The 25,344-nt window shown below is 37.6% G+C and overlaps 1 protein-coding gene across 1 annotated transcript in view; it reads left to right on the top strand.

Annotated features, from left to right (window-relative positions):
• The window catches only part of ABHD17C (abhydrolase domain containing 17C, depalmitoylase), a 30,229-nt gene extending 6,760 nt beyond the window's left edge, over positions 1 to 23,469 (top strand). Inside the window, exons 2-3 of the mRNA XM_049812480.1 lie at positions 17,999 to 18,178; positions 21,958 to 23,469. Coding sequence (XP_049668437.1) covers positions 17,999 to 18,178; positions 21,958 to 22,177 — 400 coding nt within the window. The 3' untranslated portion in view covers positions 22,178 to 23,469. The remainder of the gene's footprint in view (positions 1 to 17,998; positions 18,179 to 21,957) is intronic.
• Positions 23,470 to 25,344: the final 1,875 nt, after the last annotated feature.

The raw sequence follows: 25,344 nt of genomic DNA, 5'->3' as shown, positions 1-25,344 counted from the left end.
TGTTATCTGCCAGCAACTGGTTTTGTGGGGAAAACTGACACTTCTTGAGCAGATGGATATTTGTAATTCCATATCGAACGAAGAAAACGGGTTCTTTTAGGTTTTCTGGTTTTTTGGGTCCTGTGATGCTTCCTGACGTGGAGATAGACTAGTACAAAGGCAGTGCCAAGCAATTAGATGTTTGGAGCCTAACTTCTGTAGCATATGTCTGAATTGCATATTTCATTTAAATACAACATTTGCCTGGTGGAGAGGGCGATATGATTATATAAACTTTTAAACCCTGCCCCAAAAACACTTCTAAGCAAAATATAGAGAAATTAGTTCCTCAGTTGCATTCTCTGTTGGCTTTAAAGCCAACAGTCTCAAAATTATGCAGCACTAATAAATTAAATGAACAAATAACATAGCTGGTTTGGGTTTTTTTTCCTAAAGCCAGTAATAAATTTAATGAATAACTAACACTCCCTTCTGCCCTCCCTTACAAATATAAATCAGTTATAAGGCTGCATTGAAAGCAGTTGAAATGAATCATAAAATAAGCTGCAAATGTGTTGTACGTAACGTGCTTGTGCACATACAGTCTTGCTTTTGCCAATTAGCCCCTAAAAAGGGCAGAAATCTTTCTCTGTTGATTAGGAGAGAGTTTCAGTTGCCACTGCACTTGAAAGAAATTGAAGGCACTTACCTGTGTGCAAGATGAGGGCTTCCTTGTGTTTTCTTGAATCTAGTAAAGGCACGTCTTTACAATTTTTGAATGCTGGTGGCTCTTAAGCGTCACTTCATGTTAATTGAGTATACATTGACTGTTTATGTTGATCTGAAATGAAATAATTAAGGATTGTTTTTTGTTTAACTCTAAAAAACTTGGGTTTGTATGGGCTAAAATACAATAGGTGGACAAACCTCTTGTATCTGTAAGAGTTGGTGGATAGTTGAGACTGCTAGAGATTAGTACTTTTGAATTGAATAAGCAGTTTCAGTGACCCATTCGCTACTACTTCATCTTGACTGTCCTGCTTTCCAGTTTCTAAATGAATGACTTACGCTGGTCTTGCATGCTCAGCCTGACATCTGATGATGAAACTGAATTTCATTCCTGCTCTGAAACCGTTTTATTGGGATGGGTTTTTTTAATGTGTCAGGTTTTGTGAGCAATGTGCATGATTGTAAACCCAGGCAACTCTGTATGAACACACAGGAATAAAGGTGCTTTAAATAGAAGGCTAAGAATGTAGAATGGCATGAATAGTGCATAGTGTCAGCTTAAGGACTGAAGAACATCTTTGCATTCTTTATTCCAAAATCTAATTTGAGAAAAATGGATTATTGTGGCATGTTTGCACATCAAGCTACTCTGCCTGTAAACAGTCACAGAAAGGTGCAAACGCAGGCCAGCTGTATAATGTCAGTGTTATACTGTCATTATCTTTTTCCATATCTTTATATTTTTTAACCATTATGTTAGCTTTACAGAACAAAGCATCTCCTATTGGTGTTGAACATTGTGGCTGGGTTTGCTGACCATGAAACCAAATAATACAAAGGCACAAAATTGTGCTAAACAGTAGGATCTGGCTCAATGCCCACCCACCTTCACACCCTTGGTTTCCTGTCTCCTGATGAGTGCATACATGTCTTTGGGAAAATCCCTACGATCATGACATAAATCTGCAACATCTCAGCTTTCAAAAAGGGGAATTCCATGTGGGTTCACAAATGAAGAATGATGTTGATGTGGAAGATGAGGTTTTAAGTTAGTATACTTGCCTCAAAGTCCAGAGGGAAAAATTTAAATTAGAGGTAATCTGAAAGTATTGCCTCTGGGTTTTTTGTATTACAAATTTATTAGAAAAACTTCATGTATGCTTTCCTGACAGTAATATTATTTATTGGTAGTTTCTTGAAATTCTTTCTAGGTACACCTTTCAAGATGAAAATGCTTTTTTTTAACTGTTAATTTGAAATTAATTGTTGGTTTAGACAGTTTTGGGTATGCTTTGAGGAAGATCTGTGTTACCATGCCTGATCAAAAAATCCTGCTTACATATAGAAATATTACTTTAAGAACTTTGACTCTTGTGAGCCTTGTTTATCAGCCAAGGCATGCTGCTGAAACAAGCTGCATACATCAGTGTCTGGCAAATAACCCTTCTTGAGGCATGCAGTGTCAGCTAGTAGCACAAAGATTTTTTTTTTTTTTTTTTTTTTTTTTTTTATTACAGGATGATGCCAAATTTCTTAACTGGTCTAACATATTAGGATCTTAAATTTAACTTTGTGACATGGCATGACTGTTTCTTTTTGTGTGCAGCAAACAAACAACTATGGATGATGGGATCCAACAAGTCTGAAAATTCTGAGAGCAACTTCAACATGTTTCTCAGGAAAGCACCCTTTAAATAGTATGGCTTGAAATGCTTCCCTTTTAATAAGGTTGTGTAGAAAGTGTTTTGCTCAGATTGTAGGATCTTTTTGGATATTCCTCCTCTCTGCTGACTTTTAGTTGGCTTTGCGTTGGATGTTCTCATAGAACTTGAAAAATGGTGTTCAATACCATCAAAGAAGCAAAACCAGCTATATATTTTTTTTCCAGTGTACAGATAAACTGAGGTAAAGTTCAGGTTATTTTGTCATTATTCCATTAATCTTAATGGCTATTTATTATAAATGAAACAAGCACTTTGTCGTAACTATTACACTATATAATAAATTGCAAGCCTTAATAATATGCAAAATAAGAGAAGCCAACAGTAATACAAGGATAGACTTCTGTTAAGCATTTTGCAACCAAAATGCTGTATGGAACCATCTACATTTTAAAGGAAATTTTGAGTAGTTAACTTGCCTCCTTAAGCCTCCTAAACTGGTTGGTTTGTAGATTTTAATCTTTCTCCCATCTCTGTATAATCTTCCCTAACATCTGATGAATTTATTTAAGATGTTGGCTGTATGACAGCCCAGGCAAAGTAGCATCTTTCAAGAAAATGGTCTTGGTTTTGAAGCATGTTATCCAGGGCAAATTTACAAAAGTCTTCTCCAGCATGCTATTTATTCTTTATAGTTTCATTTCTCACAAAAGTGTGTGTATGTTTCGGTGTGTTGTTTTGGTTTTTTTTAAAATGAAGTAGGTAATTTGGTATAATATTTATTTTGGAGGTGTTCCCTGGACAGTTCTTACCCTGAGCCAGTCTTTTCTTTCGCCTAAGACTGGAATATACCTCAACTCGCATATTAAGTTGTATTACACATTTTCTTCATAATATTTTTTGTTGCTCCCTGCTGTAAAAAGCTTGTCTATTTTTCTAGTAAAGCATGTTTTTTTAATGTGTCTTAATAATACTACAGAAAAAGTTAGTGTTTCAGTCTGGATATGACATCTTATCAAGTTTAACCAACTGTAAAAGTACCAGGGTTGTAGGAAGAGGTGGGGTAGTGTTTCAGCTACAGTTTTGGTATTTTTATGCATACTAGTTTATGAACACGTAACCTTTGCCTCAGACTGGTTAATAATTACACTGTGAGTTAGCATACGTTGCAGGCATCTCTTTCTGATGCAAGAAGCACCTTTTCAGGAGTCAGTACAGTAGTTTAAGGTATTAAGTGGTGTTTTCGCCATAAGCCTGACCAGCATGCCTAAAAAGTTTTTACTTTTGCTGAATCTCTGCCAGCTTCCAAACTTCTGTTTCTCTGATACTGAAACCCTCTGCCCTCCCCCTGAGCTCTTGCTAATCATTCATGAAATGTGATGTTCACCTTTAAAGCCACCTGTGCATAAAGCCAGTACAATTAGTTCTTTATCCTGTTTTTGAAATTTATACTAAAAATCAATCTGATAATGCAGAAGCTACTATCTGTGGAGGAATGCAGGCACAAATATAGTTGTCTTTAATTATTCTAATTTGTATTTACATTAATGAAGAATGAAGAGGATAGAATGTGCTTGAATATAACTTGGATCTGAATTCTTGATGTGGAGGAGAAGATTGTCATAAATCCTTAATGTTCATACAGTTTTGTAGAGGGTGAGATGGTTGTAAAGTCTCCTTGGTTTATTGAGTTCTTTTATATCGTGAGACTAAGCAGGCTGGTGCCAAATATACCACCCTTCCAAATTGGATGCCATTCTGTCAAAGCTCATCTAAGATCTGTAGACCATTTTGCGCAGAGCGTTGAACAGGCACCACTGATATAAATAAGATCTGGCACCTTCCAGTTATTTCAGGAAATTACCCTTTCCATCCAAAAATCCACTTTAATAATGTTCATAAGGAGAAACACTAAACCTAAGGATCTTGGATGTTTCTTACCTGGATGTAGTTCTAAACTTGTTGCATTTCAGCAGCAGGAGAAGCTGAACCAAAGATTATTAGTCTCTTTGGTTGGGCATTCACAGGAATTTTCTATTTTTCTTTTTTTTTATTATGAAGTGAGTGTTAACTTGGAATAAAGGAAGCAATGTTAGCTTAAACTTAGATTATTTTATCACTGAGATTTTGAGGGGGAGCAAAGGAACTTGATTTAGCAGGCATTGTTTGTCATTTGTTACTCTGTTTTTCTTCCTTCTGCTGTTCCTAGTGCTTCTGGGTGGTAGTCTAATGTGAGTGATGTTCCTTCATGCTCCTTACTGTAGAACTGATCAGACTTACTCTTTAAATATTTTTTCAAATTCTCATTAAATATTTCTATTTTGCTTCTCTCTTGGAAGCTTTGTGGTACTAGGAGAAGGGGAAACATTACTCATTTATAAAATGTAACTGTATGCAGAGCTAAATATGAAAAATGTGTGTTGGGGGAGAAAACAGCAGTAGCTTATAACTAAAAGTGCATGTGTTGTGAAATGGTGAACTGCAGAAAACCTGCCTAGCCAAAACGTTACTATCCAAATTGGCATTTGGCCACAAAGTAGACATTAATACACCTACTTTTCAAAGCACTGCACTGTTATCTGTTATTTCAAAAATAGAAACTCCAACAGTACAAGACTTCTTTATGCTGTGCTGGTTTATTGGTAGGCAGTTAAGTGCTGGTGTGGCATGTACTGGAATTGCTAACGTTTTTTCCTGCATAACCAGTTGTTCTCTGGTAGTACTGCAATCAAGTAGGGTGCTTGCTTGCTTTACAAGGACTGCATCACAGAGAGAGGCAAATTGGACATTGAATAACATCAGGAAGCTGCTTCTCTTTTTTATTATTTTTTTTTAATTTTCTAAGATGTGGCTGCGGGTCAGATTTTACCTTTAGCATCAGCTGAAATAATGCACTTAAGTGATTGCATTAACAGTTGTCCTTGATCCACTGCTAGGTACTCACGCTTCTTGCAGAGTAGCTAACTGTTAATTGGTAAGCATCCTTTTTTGAGGTGAAAAAGTTGACTAGCAAGATATCTTTCACCAAAAAGACTATAAAAGCAATTGGCCCCTTTAACTAGGTATGTTGGCAGAAAACAAAGTATGCAAGCGTGCTGTTTGACCATTGTTAAAACCTCTTGATTTGCACAGTCTGAGCAAAATGTCTTTTACTCCATAGAAGCTCAGATGATCCCAGATAAGATAGCTGGATAAGCTGAGAAAGTATATATGATGTGATTTCAGGACTGAATTTTCTGATGTGAGTTTAGGAAGGTTATGAAAAAGTACTTTTCTAAATGTACAGAAGTACTGTTCCCATTTCTTAGATTAGCGTTTATTACTTTAAAATAGGTAAAACTTACTGGTAGTTAATATTTTTGCATATAATTAAATGCAGATATCTGTTTCGCTAATAAGTTACTTTTTTTGTGCTATCTTTTGAAGTTCCTGGAGAGCACAAGGCAAGTTTCATGAGCACTTCAACTGAACAGAAGCACGCAGGAGAAACTTTGACTCTGTGCTAAGTTTTGTTGTTCACAGTTATAAGTAGTATTTACTGGGAGGAGGGATTTAGCCCCTGGTTTTGTGATGGTAAAGGCTTTGGCTAGGAAATTTGATTTTTAAGCTCTGAACTAGTTATCTCTGGTCTGCTTTTGTAGAACATCTGGTGCTGTTAATCCTGGTGATTGCTATATATTTTTTTAATCAGCTTTATATTGACTGTTACTGGGGCCTGGACGTTCATTGTGCTAAAAGTTCATTAAAGGAACATGTGCCAGAGGAAAACAAAGTGTAAAACAGTGCAGGTTTAAATATTGGCTTGATAAAGTGTTGATTTTGTGAAGCAACAGATCTTTAATTCTGGTAGAGTCAAGTCATCCCATCTTTGAGTGACAGGAATGGAATAACTTGAGGATGCTTAGGAAGAAAGGAATTGACGAGTCTGATTTAAAAGTCAGAGTGCCAATATAAAAATGGCACAAAGCAAGAAAGAACACTGATTTTCGTGTTTCTGAAAAGATGTTGGAAGAATCTTTTCTAGTAATAGATTGCTTTCATGAAATAACTGTCTTCTCCCATTTGACAGTTATCACTCTTGATATTTGTAAGAATATTAACAAATCTAGCTGAAAATGGATAATTGAGAGAAGGCAGGAGACACTCATCAGGAGAGTAGTGCTTCTCTGTGAGGCTGTGAATTTGCCACTTCTTTGAAAGCAGATGCTTAAGCGCATATAGATTCACACTAATAAAGCTCAGTGTTTGAGCAATTACAAGATTTGTATGCGTTTTCCCCTCTTATTTGGGGTGGGGGAAAAATAGAGGTTACAGTCACTTACCCAAGTAGGATTTCTTCCTATTTATGATTCATAAGATGTGTCAGCACAGTGGAAGCGCCTATTGTTTTGATTTTTAAATCAAAAGAAAATACTGCTTGTCTTTAAATCTGTGGAAATGGTTAGAGTAACTGAAAGAAACACGAAGTATTTCCAGAGGATTAAAGAGGACTATCCAAGCAGGATGTGTGGTCTCTTGGATAACACAGGTCATGACAGTTCTTCACTTGGCTTCTGCATAGAGACCTTCAGTGTTTGAGATATGCAATATCTTTGAGAGAAGCCCAGTCTTATTTAATAACTGTTTGTTGTTCTGCAGTGCTTGAGCATATTAATATAAGTATATAAGGGAAAAAGAAATCCTACTGCCAGCTGAGTCATCTTCATATAATGCTGGCTGATAAAATATTCATATATGGGAGACAGATGCGTTCATCTGCAGTCAGTTGTTTTTAGGAATATTAGACCAGTTTATTGGTACTAATCACTTTGTATCAGGACCTCTCTGCTGTTCTTGTCCTCCATCCTGCCTTTCTGCCCTCTCATCCCCTTTCTGTCAGAGACTCTCAAATCACTGCCAGAGCTATACTAATGCTGCTGGATGGGAAGAAATGATGCGTCCAGTTTGTGTGCTTGCATACTTGCAAGGCCTTATCCATTCCAGCTCCCATGTAATCCTCTTGGACTCTGGCTCTGGTGCTCTGTGGGAGAGACTGCATTCAGATTTCCAGGGATCTTTGAAGAACAGTGTGAAAATGGCTTTAACATTGTCTGCTGTTAACAAGATTTTGGATACAAGCACCTACTGTTTGTTGAGACAGTTCAACTTTTTCTTGTTCTCCTCCATTAGCATTATGGGGATGATACTTGAATCTTTTTTTTATCAGCTTGTTTTCTGGATATAGTTATGACTGTCTATAAGTGATGTAAGGAAAATGCTACATCAATGCCACATATTTCATGTTTAATGGCTTGTAAGCTATATCAAAGAATCATAGCAAAACTAGTCATTTAATGCTGTTAATCTTTGAAAACGTGAGGTTCTTTGTAAAACCTGTAGATGAAATAGCTTTTACTTAAAGACTGAAAAGTAAATAAAATTACAATAAGTAGGTGGAAGAGAATGCAAAAGGAAGGCAAGAATGGAAAAAAAACCAACAAAACCAAACAAACCACACCCCCCCCCCCCCAAAACAAAAAGAAAAAAAAAAAAAGAAAAAGTAGTTAGTTGAATTAAATCAGTGGTGGGACTACTTGCCTGAATAGTTCCAGCCAAGCCCTGTAGGTATCAACATTTTTGAGTGGTCTGCTTTGAGTTTTTTGTCATCTAGCCTTTCTAATATTAGTCTCCAAAGGATTACTTCCAGCTTAGCAAACCATTTAATTCTTTTAGAGAGTCTAGACAGTTGCCTTCAGCAGAATTTGTATATACTTTTGTTCTAAGATTCTTAGGTTGGGAATACCTTTTTTATTAAGTTATAGTGTGTATAGCTAATCAGCTGTGCAAACCTGGAAGTGTGAAACTTTAGGTGAGCTTTGCAGTTTGATTACAGTTTAGGGTTAGTCTCGTTTCATTATCTGCATATACAGTGATAACTTTTTTCAGAAACTACACCCCGATATATTTAAAGAAAACTTAATTGGTGCCATTTCTTTTTATCTTGACTGGTTTGTGTGCTTCAGCAATTATTCCTTGCTTCAAGCAGCTGAGCTGTACCTGACAAAAGGGTAGAAACCTCAGAGGTAGGTAGAGCAGGTAGCAGCTCAGGTCAAAAGCCACTGCGCTCCTTCTCAGGTAAGTAATCCCAATTTAGAGGCTTAAGTCGTGCATAGGTGCAGCTCATGGCAATCAGTGCTGCGGCAGGGTGGCCTTAAACTATTGCGTGGTGCCATAGGTATGCTGAGGTAAGGGAAATATTTCAGAAAGTTAGTGTTTGATGTGAAGAGAAGTCAGGGTAAGAGCAGCGCTCAAGATTGAGGTGTCAGAGGTGCTCCAATAAACAGATGGGAGTACTAAAAGAATAATACAGTGCTCCTGAAAAAGAAAAATGCTTTGAGAGCTGTTGGAGAGCAGCAAGATTGCTTCCTCCAGGCTTGTAAACCCTCAGCCTCCCAGTGCTGAGCCAAGGGTGGTGAGGAGGGTTATGTGATAGGCTTGGGAGGTGAGCCAGAATGCATTGGCTCACTGTGAATTTTCAGCCTCAGGAATAAGGCAAGACTCTTCAGTTTGGAAGTAACTGAAATCTAAGAAACAGCTATGAAAGCACAAAACTTGTGGGAATGCGTAACCAGTGTTAATATTTGCACTCTTTTTTTTTTTTTTAACATTTCCTAGGGAATCAGTTTCTGTATTAGTTGACACATACTTGTTTCAACTGAAGTCTTTATATTAAAAGGTACTGTGTTTAGGTACATGGATATCATCAAATCTTTCTTGTTCTTCGTAACAACCCTTATAGGAGTACAATTTTAGGGAGTAGTTTACCTCATTTTTTTCAGCTTTTGAGTGTAGGATATACAAAGTGAAAGTGCAGGCTTTTTGCAACAGTAAAAGGATTGTCAAAGTTTTAATGTTAGGGTGTTAAATGTTGTCAGGAGCATGCTCATCTGTCTTAGCTCTGCTGTATTATAAAACATAGAGTATGATGTGTGCAACTGAAATAAAAGTACCACAGCAGGATAGAGATGAGATAGAAGCTGGGGGTGAAGATAATGAAGTCTTTACTCCAGAAGATACTATAGACTGAGCTGCTCTGTGAAAGTAACAGAGTTTTCTCTGCTGTCTCAGGTTATTTAAATGTTCCTCAGAGAATGGATATATAGATTTTATATACCAGTTACAGTAAAAAGTATATAATAGAACGTAGCTGACTGAGTTTTTGTGAATTATTGATGCTGTGGTCATGAAGATAGTTCTTAGGGGCTAGTAAAGGTTTCGTGTCTTTGATAAATAAAGCTTAAGACTTCTGTATTCCACATTTATTTGCTACAGAGCATCTTAATTAAATGCAAAATACTTTGTTAAAGTTAAGTCCAGCAGTCTATTTTTAAAATAACTGGAGTGAGAGATTCATTTAGTATGCCATCTATCTGTTGTGTCTTCGGACTAAATGGTGTAAATCAAGATTGCTCTAAAAAAGCACTTTAGGAGAAGCGGGAAACTATGAAGAGGAGAGAGCATGCGTGTATCTTCAAAACCATAAACTTGTGATGCAGTGCTAGCTTCAGAACTCTAGCTGATTTCTAATGTTGCTAAAGCAAAGGAAGTTGAGGGAGTGGGAATTACATTTTAGTATATCCATGTGTTTAACTCCTATTTCCACTGTTGCTAGCTTCTAGTATTTAAATATACAGTGGTTTGGGGTTGCATTTGCTCCTGTAATTAGGGAACTGAACTCCCAACATTTAGAGGGGTTTATTTAGGAATTCATTTAGGAAAGTGCTCCCTTCCTGTTGTTGCATGAGTGCACATTGAGTATTGGAGTGTTATTTACCTTTTGTCATAAAGCAGTGGAATGATGAAGGTGGGACTTCAAATGGAAGGCTTGGCCGCATCATTGCACATTTTTCTTGGATGCCCTATGAGAGTCTGGTTTTGCCTGTCAGTGGCCTTCTTGCTAACTGTAGCTTGATATGAAAGAATTAATGACTGTAGAGGCAAAGTTATTCTGTTCTCTTATATCAGCGTGCCCATGGCACAAGTTCCTGCTTAAATTTCAATGCACATTTACTGAAAACTGTTTCCTCATTCCCTGCTATCTAGGAAAAAAAAGAAGGAAACCCTCAGTCAGAAGCAACTGTTCCAAATCTCTTTGTTGTTTATACATAAAACTGCTAGTTCATGTGGTAGACAAATGAGCAACCTAACATAAACCAAACACCAAAATTTAGTATTCTGGATTATTGTGGTGGTGAAGAGTCATGTTTATAGGTACAGTTGAGTTCTCAGTACAAGAGAATACAAAAGAGGTTTTGCTTTGTAGCTCCTTAAAAAAATAAAAAATAGAACCGCAAGCACAGTTTGCATATTTTCTCCCCGTTCTGTCTTTTGTATCACAACATTTTGCTACTGTTCAGCTAGCTTGGAAGAGATTTCTTCCAGAACACAAGTTTGCAGAAGTCTTCTTTCCTGGCTGATGATGCATACTATCTATTTTTTTTTTTTAAATGCTTATATGTTTCACTTTTCTTTTGACTCTATTTCTGAAAAATGCTTGAAAAGTTAGAATGGATGGATGCAGTCTGATTGCAGTTGTCAAACAATCTCTGCTGTGAGATCATTAACTATAAATGGTTGTGAGGATAGAGCCTGATTTATGAGTAACAAGACAGACCGCAGACTGGACCTGCTACCTGCTAGGTTGCTTAGCTGTGGCATGACTGGACTGGCAGTAAGGTGGTGATAAGTTGGCTTAAAAACATGTGGTACAAGACAGGCACGTTGAAGTGCTGTCATGGTGTGGCATGAAATCCCCCAACAAAATGGGTGTTGAAGGGGAAGAAGGAACTCGCTTGTAATGGTGGAACTGGGGGGAAAAAAGGATGGGAATGGATTTACTGTTCAAGAGTGCTTGGTTTTGCTCTGAGTGCTGAGCAGATTTACTTTAGTTAGGGAAGGTGTTTCCCACATTGAAATATGACATCTTCAGGAGCCTATGTTCAAGGCAGATGAACACAAGGTAATTTAAGGTTGTATTTGAAAAAGGAGCGATTTTTTTTAGAGGAACTAGTATTATTTGAAAATTATTTTTTTTTAAAAAAAGACCCCACCCTCACCCTAAGCTACTCAGTGTAGATTAGCATAATTCAGTTAATCTAAAATGTAATTTTGTTACAGTTTATACCAGAGAATGCCATGAAATAGCCTTCCTTTACCTACCCTGGTTGTTCAGGGCAGACTGGCTTCACTGCTCAGCAGTGTGTAGATCACCTGCTTCTGTCATGGTTGCTTGAGCTCACCAGTGATATTTAATATCCTTGTTAGGACTGGGTTGAACTTTGAGCACAGTTCTCAGTATTTCATAACAGATCACTGATTATCACAAGACAAAAATCAAGAAGCAGTTGTAGTGATCCATGCTTCGGTATAATTAAGTTACTGCAGGCAAATGATCGTCCTAAGAAGTGCCTAGAACTTGCTTCCGCTTGATCCATTTATTTATATGAAAAGAAGAGCTGGTACATCACTGGATTAGCGGCACAGTCACATAGTCCAGCAAGCCTGTAGTAGTGTGATATTTGCAAATAATGAACTTCCAAAATAGCCTTTAAGAGGGTGTTCTCAAGAGTCATGGTGGGTTCATTCTTTAGCTCCAGTATTAGTTAGCCTATATCGATTAGCAATGGAGTTTCTCTATAGCATAATCAAATGACTATCTGGTGTGGCAGTAAAATAATAGTGATATAAAACTGTGGCAGATTCCTTGGTTAAATTTCTCTGGCAGCCATTGAAAGTATTTTGAGTGTGAACACATTTGTGGAATTACTTGTCTGCTCCTGTGATAGTGTGCTGGGATATATGCCAAAAAAATTTGTCTCTTTTTTTTTTTTTTTTTTTTTGTAGCTTCATAAGCCAGAATACTATGCAAACCATTTTTGGCTCTTACTACAATGAAAATGTGAAGTCAAAGAGAGTCTGCTGTACCTGAACTTGAATCACATAGTACTTGTAGACTTGGACAAGAAAGAGGTAGAGGAGGAAGAAGACATCGCATAATTTAAAAAATCAGTGTCTATTGTGCTCAGTAAAACAGTGAAGAATTTTAGACCTATGTTTGTGTGAATTCAAGGAAACTGGAATGAGGAACTGGCACAGGGACTCTTACTGTGTGCCAGTGTTTCCTATGAATCTTGAAATAATTCTGATTTTTCTCATTTGACAGTTGTTGTTATGGTTAACACCAAAAATCCTTAATCTAATGGTTTACTCTCAATTTAGTGTTGGCATTTAGGCTGAAAATCTGCTGTAATTTCTGTGGTATTTTGGCTGACATGCTGGAGTGGTACTTGCTGAAGCACAATGTGAAATTCAGTGTTTTGTTCTGATACTGTAAGTTACTTGCAGTAATATTTATTGACTGAATTTATCTTGTTGAGTTTTTTTTAACGTGAAGGTCCTACAACATAAACTCTTGTTCAAGGTATGCACTCTGCATGTGGGATTTTTACATGATTGAGGATTTTTGGTTTTCCTTTCTACCCTCAAAATTAGATATTTTTTTTTAAATTCATACTGGATTAAATAGCCACTTCTTTCTGAAAAATGTAGATGCATATCTTATGGAAGTGTATAATGATGCTATAGAAAAACCTATCTGCATTTCTTAACAAGGAATCTAAATTACCTGGATTATAAAGTTTAGAGATAATGCATTTTGAAAAGGGAATGAGTAGTATGCTGTGACAAGTGGGTTTGTATAAACAGGAAGAAACAGACTTGAAGAATAGCCTATGAAGATCTCATTATAACTGAGCACATGTATGTTCTAGTAAAAATACTTGAAGTCACTTATTTCCTCCAAATGTGGCATGATTCGTGTCATTCCTGATGTATGCTGTATTTTCTTTGTGTCTTGAAAATGAATTATTTCACTGGTGTTCCCTTGAGAGGGGAGGGCACGGTTTCAAACTCGGTCTCCTTGCAAGAACGCATGAGCTAGCTACCTTGTTTTCCTGGGCTTTTATCTTTCTATACTATGTTGTAAGGAAGAACTTGACTACCAGTAGCTGCCTTAGTTTAGTAGCAGTTAAACAGTAGGTCACGACAGCATTATGAAATGGGGCTTGTATAGTCAAAATGCTCTGCTTAGATAGTTACTGTTACTGTTTTTGGAAACTAATTTGTTGCTGTTGTTATATCCATGCAGTTCTATATGCTTTCCAGTTTAGGTAAGGCATATTGGGACAGCAAATACCATAAAACTTCAAAACTGAAAATATAAGGTGTGGTTAACTTCACTGATTCAGTCAGCCTGAAAAAAGAACTGGCCTCATTAGTGAATATGTATTTACCACCTTTGAGGATTGGCACAGGTGCTGTAACTGGCTGTGAACATTGCAGGGCTTTAGTTGCATGACATGTCTGTAGTCCCTGCAGCAGCATTCCACTAGTGCTTTCAACTGAGTAAGGAGAGAGTAAAAATAGCAATGGTAAACTTTCCATCTGTATCACTCAAAGCTGAAGCCCTGGGCAGGGGGGGGGATCAGTATCTTATTCTCATAATTAAAGATGCTTTATGGTAATACATAGTTTGTACATAGTGCTGTTAGCCAGAAAGCATTAAGTGCTTTACAAAGGCAATTGATACCATCATCTGTGTTGTATGAGGAAACTGAGGAGGGATGTGGCCTGAGCCACAACTATACAGCTAGGCAGACTGAACTAGAGGTAATCGTGTCCCATCCTTTGCTGTACTCACTGTCAGCAATATGCCCAACCTTCTCTGTCCCACTGACCTGTTGGTGTGACTGAGGTCTCTTACTGCTCTGTGCAGGAGTAAGTAGAAGAGTCTTGGGTCTGGATTCTTGATAGCCAACTTCTGTGCACATAGTTCATGCTAGCATAAGGAGACCAGAATTGCTGGTAAACCTAATTTGTATAAATTGAGGCAATAACACAGGCAAAAATAAATAAGTAAATAAAAATACTGTGTTACTATTAACTATGGAGTGTGTTGGTGCCTTAGGTAGGCCTGGCCTGAATTGGGAAGTTGTAGGTGCAGATAGCTCTACTGCTTGTGAAGATAGCTGGGTTTTTTTCTGCACACATAAGAAATGTAATCCATAAGCCGCATAATCTGCTCATGGGTTATTGAGAGTAGACTAGGCTGGAGAACTTTGCCACCTGATAAGCATTTGTGGGTAAGGGGGAGCAGAAATGCTTGCTTCATTTTAAACAACAGTAGCTTTGCACTTCTCAGTAATTGACTTCCCTTGGGGAACAAAGCTTGCCGGCCCTTTTTTCCTTTATTTTTTTTCCTCTTTGTCAGATCAGTGTTTTACATATGCCCACAGTAACTGTTTTGAATTGCTTCCTACTTTGTTTTTGCTGAAGGCTGGTTTCCACATTGCAATGTTGCCCTGCTTGTTTTGAACATTCTGATGGGCTCCACAGAAGTAGTGCAGGAGCATACCCATAAATTTAACTTGGGTCTCCGGCTCCGTCAAATGGAGCTCTGTTTCCACAGAGACCAAAGCTCGTGTGTTTCAAGGGAGATATTTATAGGAGCTGCTGTTTAGCTGGTGGAAGGACTTTCTTCCTTAATAGGAAAGCAGAGTGTAACAGGATTCTTCTTTTCTCAGAACATCTTTTGCCTTTTTCTGTCACGTTCTTTCCTTTTTTTCTGTGTCCCTTTCATTGCCTCCTTACCCATGTCTGCTCTTCCTCTCTTTCACTTTCTGTATCACTAGTCCTGTTGCACAGAATCTAATGCCACAAGGGAGTTTGCAGAGAGTGGGGAAAGGACCCAGCCTTCGCTTAAAGGATACTGTGTTTTAAAGATAGAAAAATCCCCAGGTCATTTTGTACCTCAGCTGAACGGTGCTTGCTGAGTCACCAGCTGGGCAGCGAAGTTCGTGAAGAAGCAGAGAATCACAGAGCCAAGCCCTGGCCTTCAGCTCCAAGAACCTCTCACGTGTCAATTATTCATGGACCTTGCTTATGAGTTGTCATATGTCCTTTGGCCTCGCAGTTAATAAATTTTACATGTAGCTGTTTCTGCTGATGTTTGCAGTAAGCTTGATGTCTCACCTTCTGATTGATGGCCTAGTGGTAAAGGGCTTAAAAGATAAATCTGTTACAGTAACTCTTCTGTCTTGGAAAGTTGGACTGTCCCTAACTGAAGTGGTCCAAGAGAATCCTTTAGTTGTCTGTCAGTAGGAAAACAAAGTAGAAAGGACATTTGACCTAATGACAGGCTACAAGTGCATTAACTCAGCGTCCTAATACTTTAAGGTGGGGGTTTTTTCCTTCAAAATTGTCATGTTGCCTTTCTGCGGAGTTAAGATACTGAATAGTTGTAGCACTTATTTAGTGATGAAGGGCTACTTTAAATTTAGAGATCTGTGTTTTTAATGATGCTATAGACTATATCTGACTTTAATTGGCATACTATGAAATTGTAATTGTTTATTGCCACAGCAACAAGGTGCTCCACTTACAATATGAGCTGTTTTCAGAAACAAAATTACATGAAAAGGTGTGAGTCCAAAGCAGATGAATGTTGAAGAAAATTGCCATACTAAGGCAACTGTACGTGTTGAAGGAATTCTCTTGCTACCGTCTGCTATCCTGTTATCCTGTGATTCTCATTAAAACGTCTGTTTCCATATTTTGCTTAAATTGTAAACCTCTTAGAAAGGGGACTTTACATTTATCATGATACCGGAGTTCAGGATGGTATTGCAAAGCCTACCAGCATTAGTATCGTTCCATCCCTACTTAAGTGCCACTTAGTGGATCTTTTTTTTCTGTCCCATTTCCTTATATTCTCTGATGTTGGTACATTTCTGCCTGTTTAATACGATGCAATAGCTGGTAGATCAATAGATTGGATTCATGTCCTGCCCTCAAAGGTACATGCCTCCAGCCCTCCCCACCCAACAGCCAGAATGAAGTCTGTGAGGAAAAGGCTTTGTGCCAAGATCCTGTTAACATGCATACCAAAATCAGCTAGGCTCTATTTACTGTGTACTGGACTATTTCTAACAGTAAGGGGTAAAAAATGCTCCTAGAAGAGCTTCACAACATCTCTTTTAAAAACGTCAGGCCATGGCTGTGGTGATAGACCACCAACGTGAGCTGATGCTTGGTTACCAAGAGGATAAAATTTTACTCCAAGGGGATATTTTTATACAGTTGCTTATTCATATTACAGTAGATGCCAAAAGTGCCCTTATGCTCAGCAGTATAGAAATATTAAGAAAATTCCAGTTTCACAGAGGCTACAATCCAGTCTAGTTCTACTTCATCATAAAACTAGGCAATCTTGACAGCCTGTAGTTGGATGATTAGTACTGGATTATTCTTCTATTGTAGTTTTAATTATTGATTATTCTTCGGTTGTAATTTTCTCTGTTTTGCACATACCCAGTCATTTAGCTGCCTGAAAGTCAAGTACTATCCAGGCCTGCCATACACCTCGTTATCGGCTTGGCAAGGAAGTTGAAACCTTCCAGGTGTACATTGGGTATAGACTAAAGTGTAGGGTTTTATTTTCATTGTCATAGCAGTGACAGCAGGACTGTAGGCAGTGTAGACTGGCAAAAAGACATGTTCTGCACAAATAATTTTCTAAGAGAAATGGGTTCTGTTCTGCACTCAATTATGCTTTATACAGCTTGCAATAGGAAGTGGAGTTATACATAGAAATCTTCTGGGTAAATATTTTATAATTAACTGAGTAACAGCTTTGATTTGCAGGTTTCCTAACAAGTTGTAGTGACCAAATTCTATCGTACTCTTCACATCTTCATAGCCACTGTTGCCTCTTCCTATGCCCCTTCCAAATTCCTTTTATATTTTGCATACTTCAAGTAAAAAATGAATTAGTATCATTGTCAACTTCTTTGCAGCTGTGAAACAGTACACAAGCTAGGACAGTTTTGTAGAGTGGGTGGGAATATTGGGGAGCCATCCAAGACTCCCTATGAACCCTGAATTTTATGGAATGATATATCTTTGTAGTTACAAAATAAGCTTGACATATTTAAACTGGAAAAGAAAAAAGGAACAATTTATGCTGATCAGAAACTGAAAAAATAACAGATCTGTCCTCTCAAATTCTTATCCTCTGTGGTGTCTCTAGCTACACTAGCAAGGCAGTTTGGTCTTTTTGTTCCAGCTGCATGGAAAGAAAGGTGGGCAGAGGAGTAACTATCTTGTTTAATGATGGAAAGGTTGTTAACCTCCAGAATATCTAATTGAAATTCCTGAGAGTAACTCTGGATGGGGGGGGAAGTCTAATTTATAATTTGCTGTGCTGTGGAGTGAAAGATAAGAGGTGTTCATGAAGATGGTGAAGATGAATGAACAAACTGACATTCCTTCTTTGAGGATAGCTCTCTTCAGCCTGTGTAATATTTTCATTATTTACTTTATTGGACTGTTTTAAAGTTTAGACTTGTAAATTCATGTTTCCTAGTAATAGATTTTAAGGAGCTACAACGGGTAGGAGCGATGCTTTGGTTTTTATCCCCCTCTCCTTTTGTTTGTTTTGTTTTGTTTGGTTTTTGCTTTTGTGATGCAATATGTCTCGATTTTGTTGGTTTGGAGTTTGGGGTTTTTTTAAGGGATGTTTCTTTTCTCTACAGGTATGGTGTTAGTCCTGAGAACATTATTCTGTATGGTCAGAGTATTGGTACTGTCCCTACAGTAGACCTGGCATCTCGGTACGAGTGTGCAGCAGTAATCCTTCATTCTCCCTTGATGTCTGGATTACGGGTAGCTTTTCCCGACACTAGGAAAACCTATTGCTTTGATGCTTTTCCAAGGTACGTATAAACACTGCAAAGAGGGTTGTTCTGTACTCAATATGCTCATTAGGTGTTTGAAAGGGACTAGTTGTGTAACTTGCCAGGGAACTTTATTGAATTGTCACCTGCATTTTAAACTTCAGATACACACACCTTCCAAATCCAAGCAGCGATGCATCATGTAAGAAAGAAGCTGATGTCAGTCTCAAACTGATGTGAGTCAGCACAACGAACAAATAAAGTCTTAGTGATTACAGCTACTTTTTCTCCTGGTTTTTGTGTTACGAGTTGTTAATATCAGAATGTTTTTTTGCTGTCAAGTTTGGAGTAGTACCTTAACAACTGATTATACACTATTAAGTCCTTCAGGCTAACGACTAACAAATTAGTAATTGTACGCTCTTAGCATCTCAGTCACCTTTGATTTAGAAGGTAATATGATGCCATGAAATGGATGTGCTGTTTTCAAGCTGCTTGTTAAAATATTGCTAGTTTTACTAGATCAGCAGAGAAAAAGGGTATAGATTATTGCTGATTTTGAAGGGAGAAAACAAGAGAGGATCAGGCCAGAGCGTTAGACTAGTGTGGTTCACTTTTCAGTGTGGTTCTGCATTTCATGTATAATCTCGAGGGAGTGCATTTAGTGTTTCTTTGCCTTTGGTCCGTGTAAATAAAAACACTCCTGCATCTTTGCTATGCTGTCCATATAAAATCACTAAAGGTACCAAGACTTGGATTTGTTCCTCCCTGATGAATATCATGTAAGATCCTAATGTCTGTGACCAAAATAAAGTAAGTTACTGTCCCTCTTTTGGAAGATTTTCAGCTTGCTTTTAATATTGGATACTGTTTAATATCCCAAGTATTTGGGAATAGTAGAGGTCCTTGGAACAGCAGATGTTCTAGGAATCTTTTAAAACTTCTCATTTGACCCAGTTTAAATTAACAGAGAATGTGAGAGGGGAAGCCAGTCTCTTTGTAGCAGTGTATATAGACCTGGGGTGGGGAAGGTGAGGGGAGGCACAGATAAAAAGCTAAGTAGTCTGTGGAAGGGAGAAGGCAAAGCAGAGACTCACTGAAATCTTGCTCAGAGCTCAGCTTTGCTTCAGAAGGTAATGTTTGCAATAAGCGTAGTAGGGGATATTCATAGCATTTGTTGTGTTTGTTTTATTTTGGTTACAACAGATTAAAATTAGAAGGTGGGGGAGGCCATAGATATAAATCTGTATGCCAAACCAGCTAGAAGTAATAATGACCAAGTAATAGTGGCTCTCACAGTATCTTTGTTCAGTCCCCATGTTTAGAATTCTTCCAAATAGGTTATTAATTAATTAAATTGTTGAAGGTGCAGTCAGAATTTGAAACACTTATCCTCCAACTCATTCATCATCCTCAAACCTGAAATCCAGTATGCGAGAGAGGAAGAAAACAAAGTCTTAAAAATAGCCCTGATTACAAAAGTAACAGTGATTAGCTGATACCAGCCAAATCAAATAACAGTTTAAAAAAGAAAAAGTGTGAGGGGGGAACAGTGACAACAGATGTACTGTAGCACTTGAGCATTTTGTTCTTACCCTACTGAGCTGTTCATTGCTGTCAGTCTGACTTCACTTGTACTGTAAGCAGTGCAAATAAACAGCAGTGCACTTTTATGAATGTGTGCAGCTCAACTGTCTGTCTTCACGGTGGGAAACAAAATAGTTCTGTGTGCACCTACAGTGAATTGCTATTATGTGCATTTTATGTTGGGACTCCATGAGAATTTGGTCTCTGTAGATTCTTCTAGCTGCAGAGCGGTATGGCTAAGAATACTAAGTCAGTCTAACATCCAGTTTAAATACTGCCTTATGAGTCGCTGAGTTGGCAATGGGACGCTGTCCAATTTTCTGCAAAATACAAATATTATCTAGCTTAATGGTCTGTGAATATATGTGAAAAAGTAGTTTCATTATCTGAATACTGAAGGGAAAGGGGTTTCCTGGTTTCCTACAATAAATGAGAAATCAGTATCCAGCCACTAAAATGATGTATAAACATCTCTGTAGCTGTATGTAGCTGACGTGTCTGTCACATTGTGGAGCTTGGGGACAGACCCTTCATGGGCTTAAGACTTCAGTTTATATAGCATGATAATTATAAAGTATTTACATTTGGCTATGATATTAATTGTGGGTTGAAAATTATGGGGGGGGGGAAATCTGCATTATTCTGATGTCTCTTATGTTCTTGGGATATTTTTCTGTATTCAGTGTAGTTGCACACACCTCAGGTTCCAGGCAGGAAAAGTGAAATAGGCTGCATTTTAATTTTAAATCACACTTTTCCTCTTTAAATGACATGAAGCCTGTTTTCTTGGAGAAGTATTGAGACAGAGACAGAAATGTGTTTACACTCAGCTGTTTACTGGAATACCAATGACGGTTCTCTAGAATACTAAATGCTGAGATTTATATGGGTGAGCTTTAGTGCTTCAGTTTACATCTTAATTTTTAATTAACTTTATATTTTCATAAAGCTTCTTTAAACCTGTTTTTAAGTCAGTGTATGTTGGCATGTGTATTTTTTAATCATTTTAAGCAGTCTTGATCACTTTAAAATCTCTAGACTTACCAAAATTACATGCTTTCTTGTTCTTCAGGAGAAGGAAAATCCAAACGCCTTTTATTAGATAGCATAAAGAAATATACTTGTCCTTCTGTGAAGTCAAATATTACTGATACCTATTTTTTCCACCCGCTTCATTCCATACTCTGCATAATGTCGTGAGCCAGTTCCTCCATTTGTTGATGTAAGTGGAACTGGTAGGAAGCTGAGAGTTCATTAGCACTTGGTGTCTATGTACTGATTTGGAATTATTGGTAACTACCAACACAAAATGGCTGTCTGCAAATAAAAGCTGGTGCCTGCATGAGGACAGTCACAGAAGGCTGCTGTTTACCAGTTTGAAGTTCATGTGCTAACAGTATGCTTCATAATTGGGGTTTTCTGGCCTGAACACTTAGGTGTGAAGGTGCCTTTGTCACTCTTCCCTTTCTTCTGAACCCGTTTTCCTGCGAGAAGTGGTCACTAGCTACATTGGTCTGCTAAGTGTAGCTGGAACAAAAGGAGAAAAGCTTACTTTAAGGCCACTTTGCAGTCGGTGCTGGTGAAGAAGTTGGTTGCATGAAATAAAATCCTGTGTGAGTTTCTTCTGGTTTGCAGTTAAATATCCTTGTGTAATGCTCTTCTCCCACAGTTTTCTTTTTTGCCGTTTGAATGTAGACAATCGGTACAAAGAACAGATTGTTTTTCTTTAGCTGAATCTGCTTTAATTTGGGGGTTTAAAGACAGGCTCAAACCTTATGAACTGAGGCTTTTTTTTTTTTTGAGTCTTGTGACTGGAATGTAGTTAATTACTTTCCTAATCTGTTAAATCGGAAGGTGGTAATGTGTAATGTGAAGAGTCCACACTGGCAGCATGTCCCGTGGAATCTTTTCTGCCTGTCAGTGGTTTTGGGGATAGATATACTCAATGTTTTGGGGTTTTTGTGCCACACGTTATTTGCGTGCTGCCCATTTGAGCTTCTTGTCATTAGAACTGGTGGGATGACGGTGATGGCACTGTGGGCTCCTGTTTACATGTGTGTTTTGGGAGTGAGCCTTCTTCCGTATCACTTGGGCACAATTCCAGCATTTCGCAGCCATTTAAAAACACGCAGCGGTAATTGGATCATGTGTCGATAGTTAAGCTCACTTTCTGTAATGGTATGTAAGTTAAAGCCCCAAACTGAGCTATGTTTTTCTTTTCTATCCCCCAGCATTGACAAGATATCTAAAGTAACCTCTCCTGTGTTGGTAATCCATGGTACCGAAGACGAGGTAATCGATTTCTCTCACGGCCTGGCCATGTACGAGCGATGTCCGCGAGCGGTAGAGCCCCTCTGGGTGGAAGGGGCTGGGCATAATGACATAGAGCTTTATGCACAGTACTTAGAGAGACTAAAACAGTTCATATCTCATGAACTTCCCAACTCCTGAAGAAGCCTACCTGATTTTACCTCAGTTACTGTGAACAGAAGAAATTACCTGGTTTTGCACATGCTTTAACTGGATAGCTGTAATAGCTTTATACTATGAAGAAATACCCTGTCTTGAGGGTGTTCTAATCAAACATCTGATGAAATTTGTCTTTTATATCTGGAAATTATTCTACTAATGCACACAAATATGGTCAACTACTGTAATTCCAGCAATTTTTAGCTTCGTTGCCCTGAAGGAAGTGGGAATACTAGCTGCTTATGGGGACACTTTTTACCTAGTGCTGTATTAATCGAAGATCAGTTTTCTCTGTCTCACTTCAGATCATTTATAATTCTGTCCTACAAAGACTTTCTTTTTCAGTGTTCTCAGTGTGGAGAACACACAACTGTTATTAGCTACAGCTTGTTCTGAACAATCAGTCATGGGTTCAATCTAAGGGAGTACTTTCTCTGTAAAGTTTCTAGCTGTGGTATTGTAACCGGAAAGTTATTGTGATGAACTTCCCCCTCCTCCCTTCTAGTGTTCTTTTGTTAACTTACTGATCTTCCTGAGTAAATTATTTAAATACACTTTTTTCCTGAAAATAAGCAAACTACTATATGGGGCTAAACTCTGTAACAACCTCTCCATTACCTGTATAAACATAACTGGAATATTCTTAAAGGAACTAGGGACAAAATTGCTTTTGTTTTAAAAATAAATGTGTAAATTTACTACTAGAAAACTCATTTTAATATTCAGATGGTCTGAATAATAGCCATAACAGACATTTCCTCCTGTAAAGCATTCCTGTAGACTTTTTAAAAGTACTGTACATATTTGAATTTACATTGTGCATAGATTCTTAATTGGTAGTTTTAATTTAAGCCTAGTTACAATAAACTGCAAAATTCTGGTTTGTATATGATTGAATACATTTTGTTAAAATATGTTTTTATCCCTATATTATTTTGCTATTAAAGTTTTATAAAGTTTCCAGGACAAAAAAAATTTACACATTTATGTTTTGATGAATTTATGTAACTAAATTTTCATTGAGCTGATCTTTTTAGTTTAGAAGTAATTTGATTCTTTGACACTGGAATCGCACAGATTATGCATCAGAAATGCAAGACACTTAAAAATTGTTACAATACTAGCATAGGTCTAATTTTTCCAAATTTAAAGGCCTTAAATGTACTGTAAGCCTCAGATTGTTGTATAAATTGATCGCGATTGATTGCAGTTTGTGTCCTGTTGCTAGAATGCAACACAGTGATTGTAATGGAATAAAGGATGCATGGATTAGAGCTTGCTGAATTTTTGAATCTTACTTGGAGCATAACTTTCATACGCAAGGGAAGTGTAAAGTACAGATTACTTGATAGAGTAACTTGAATTTCATTATTTAATTCCTTCCTTTCAAGGAAAACTCTTGTAAAGTACAAAGCCACATTTCCATGAAGCTTGGTATGTAAATCAAATGTAAAAGAGATTACTTTCAAATGGCGTTCAGCTGGTTTTAAGTAATGAAAAATCCTGATTCATTGCCTAGAAGAAATGTTTGAACGTAGTTGTCATGAGTCCTTATAACAGGCCTGCAGTTAATCTTCGGCACAGTAAGTGTGTCTATTGTCTTTGATTATTGACTTGGCCCTATTACTGTAAAAGGAGAAAAACGGGTATTTTCACTTACTGTGGGGGGAAATGAGGACACCCGTCCTGCTCCACGTCATCTGGATCCTTAGAATCTGGATCTGTGTTTCTGTGTTGTCCAGTGGCGAGTTTTAAAGGTCCCAAGCAGCAGGGCCCCAGCTGCTCTCTTGGTGACTATTCCAGCCAAAATTGGCAGGTTTTGCCTAATCATCACCTCAAGCTTGCCACTTCCTTCCTGTACTTTAAATAAATGTTCAGATACATGTCTCTTTTTTTCATTTTGCACCTTCATAAATCTGCAGTGGATTCTCTTCCATTTCTGCATGTGTTCTTCCTGAGACTGTAGCCCCATGGAAATAAGGCTGATGTCTATGGTATAGGTATTAAAGATAATGTTTGAAAGTGTAAGCCTGTCCATGTAGTGACTTGGGGAATTTTTACTTAATTAGGCAATGTTTTTTGATACCCACGTTGAATTTTGTGTTGCTCTCAAAGCTTCAGCCTACAGTGTTTCTTTTCCTTATGACCCCTTGTAGCTACCCTTTTACTTCAACAAACTGGTACTTCTAACCTTTTCCCTATAAATTGTTCATTGTTTTGTTGGTTTTTTTTAATTACTACTTTTCTAACTCCTGCAGTCATTTTGTGACTTGTCTTTGGATTTGCTTTGCTTTTGTCAGTATTCCTATGTTAATGAGAACCCCAAATCTGATTTCAGCGTTGTCATGTATGTCCCATGGTCTCTGCACATGCAGCCTGAGTTCACAGTGTTCTGGCTGAACATGAATTTCCACTTGTACTATCTTTTATTTGTCCAAATTCCTGCCTAACTAATTCTCAGAGGTGCCTCGCTTTTCTTCTGGCTTCTGTGTTACCTGTTTTGCTTTGTGAAGTTCGTCTACATTTAGCTAAATGTTTTGTTGTTAATTAAAATGTTAATGACCTATCAGTGATCCACTGGTGTGGATCTTCTTCCCTCTCTTTTAATTCAATTATTTGTTTACCTGTTTTGTCCCTTAAATATTTTTTTCCTTGTAGCCCTATTCCCATCCAATAGTTCTTACATTAATTCTTAAATGAATTTTTTATAATTTTCTAACATATCCTTTACACAAAATAAGTAGTAGTAGTGGGCTGCTTAATATTGTAAATTTGTATCAAAGCATTACCATTTCAGGCATTTCAAAACACTACTGCTGGTCAATGTTAGAATTACTAGTTGAAAAAACCTGGGACCAACTCATGAAACTACTTAGAAGACAATGGATTTCAGGTCCCTGTTTCTTTAAAGAAAAAACAGAATTTTTAAATTATGGGGAAGGTGTGAGGTTATGAAAGAGAAACTTTGGGCATAAAAAATAGTCTGTTCCAGCAAACTGTTAACATTCTGTCATTTAAATGTGTAATACGGCCCTTTATAAGAACTTGCTATGCCTATTTTAGAGCTACCAAGGTGTCCCTGTAAAAATGGCTCTGTGCCTGGATGAATTATGCGACGGGTCTTCCAAGGGTGTAAGTGATCACTAACA

Source organism: Accipiter gentilis, chromosome 10 (genome assembly GCF_929443795.1).
Source record: "Accipiter gentilis chromosome 10, bAccGen1.1, whole genome shotgun sequence".
Taxonomy (NCBI): Eukaryota; Metazoa; Chordata; class Aves; order Accipitriformes; family Accipitridae; genus Astur; species Astur gentilis.
Note: the sequence above shows the minus strand (reverse complement) of the source record. Positions and strands in the feature narration are given on the sequence as shown.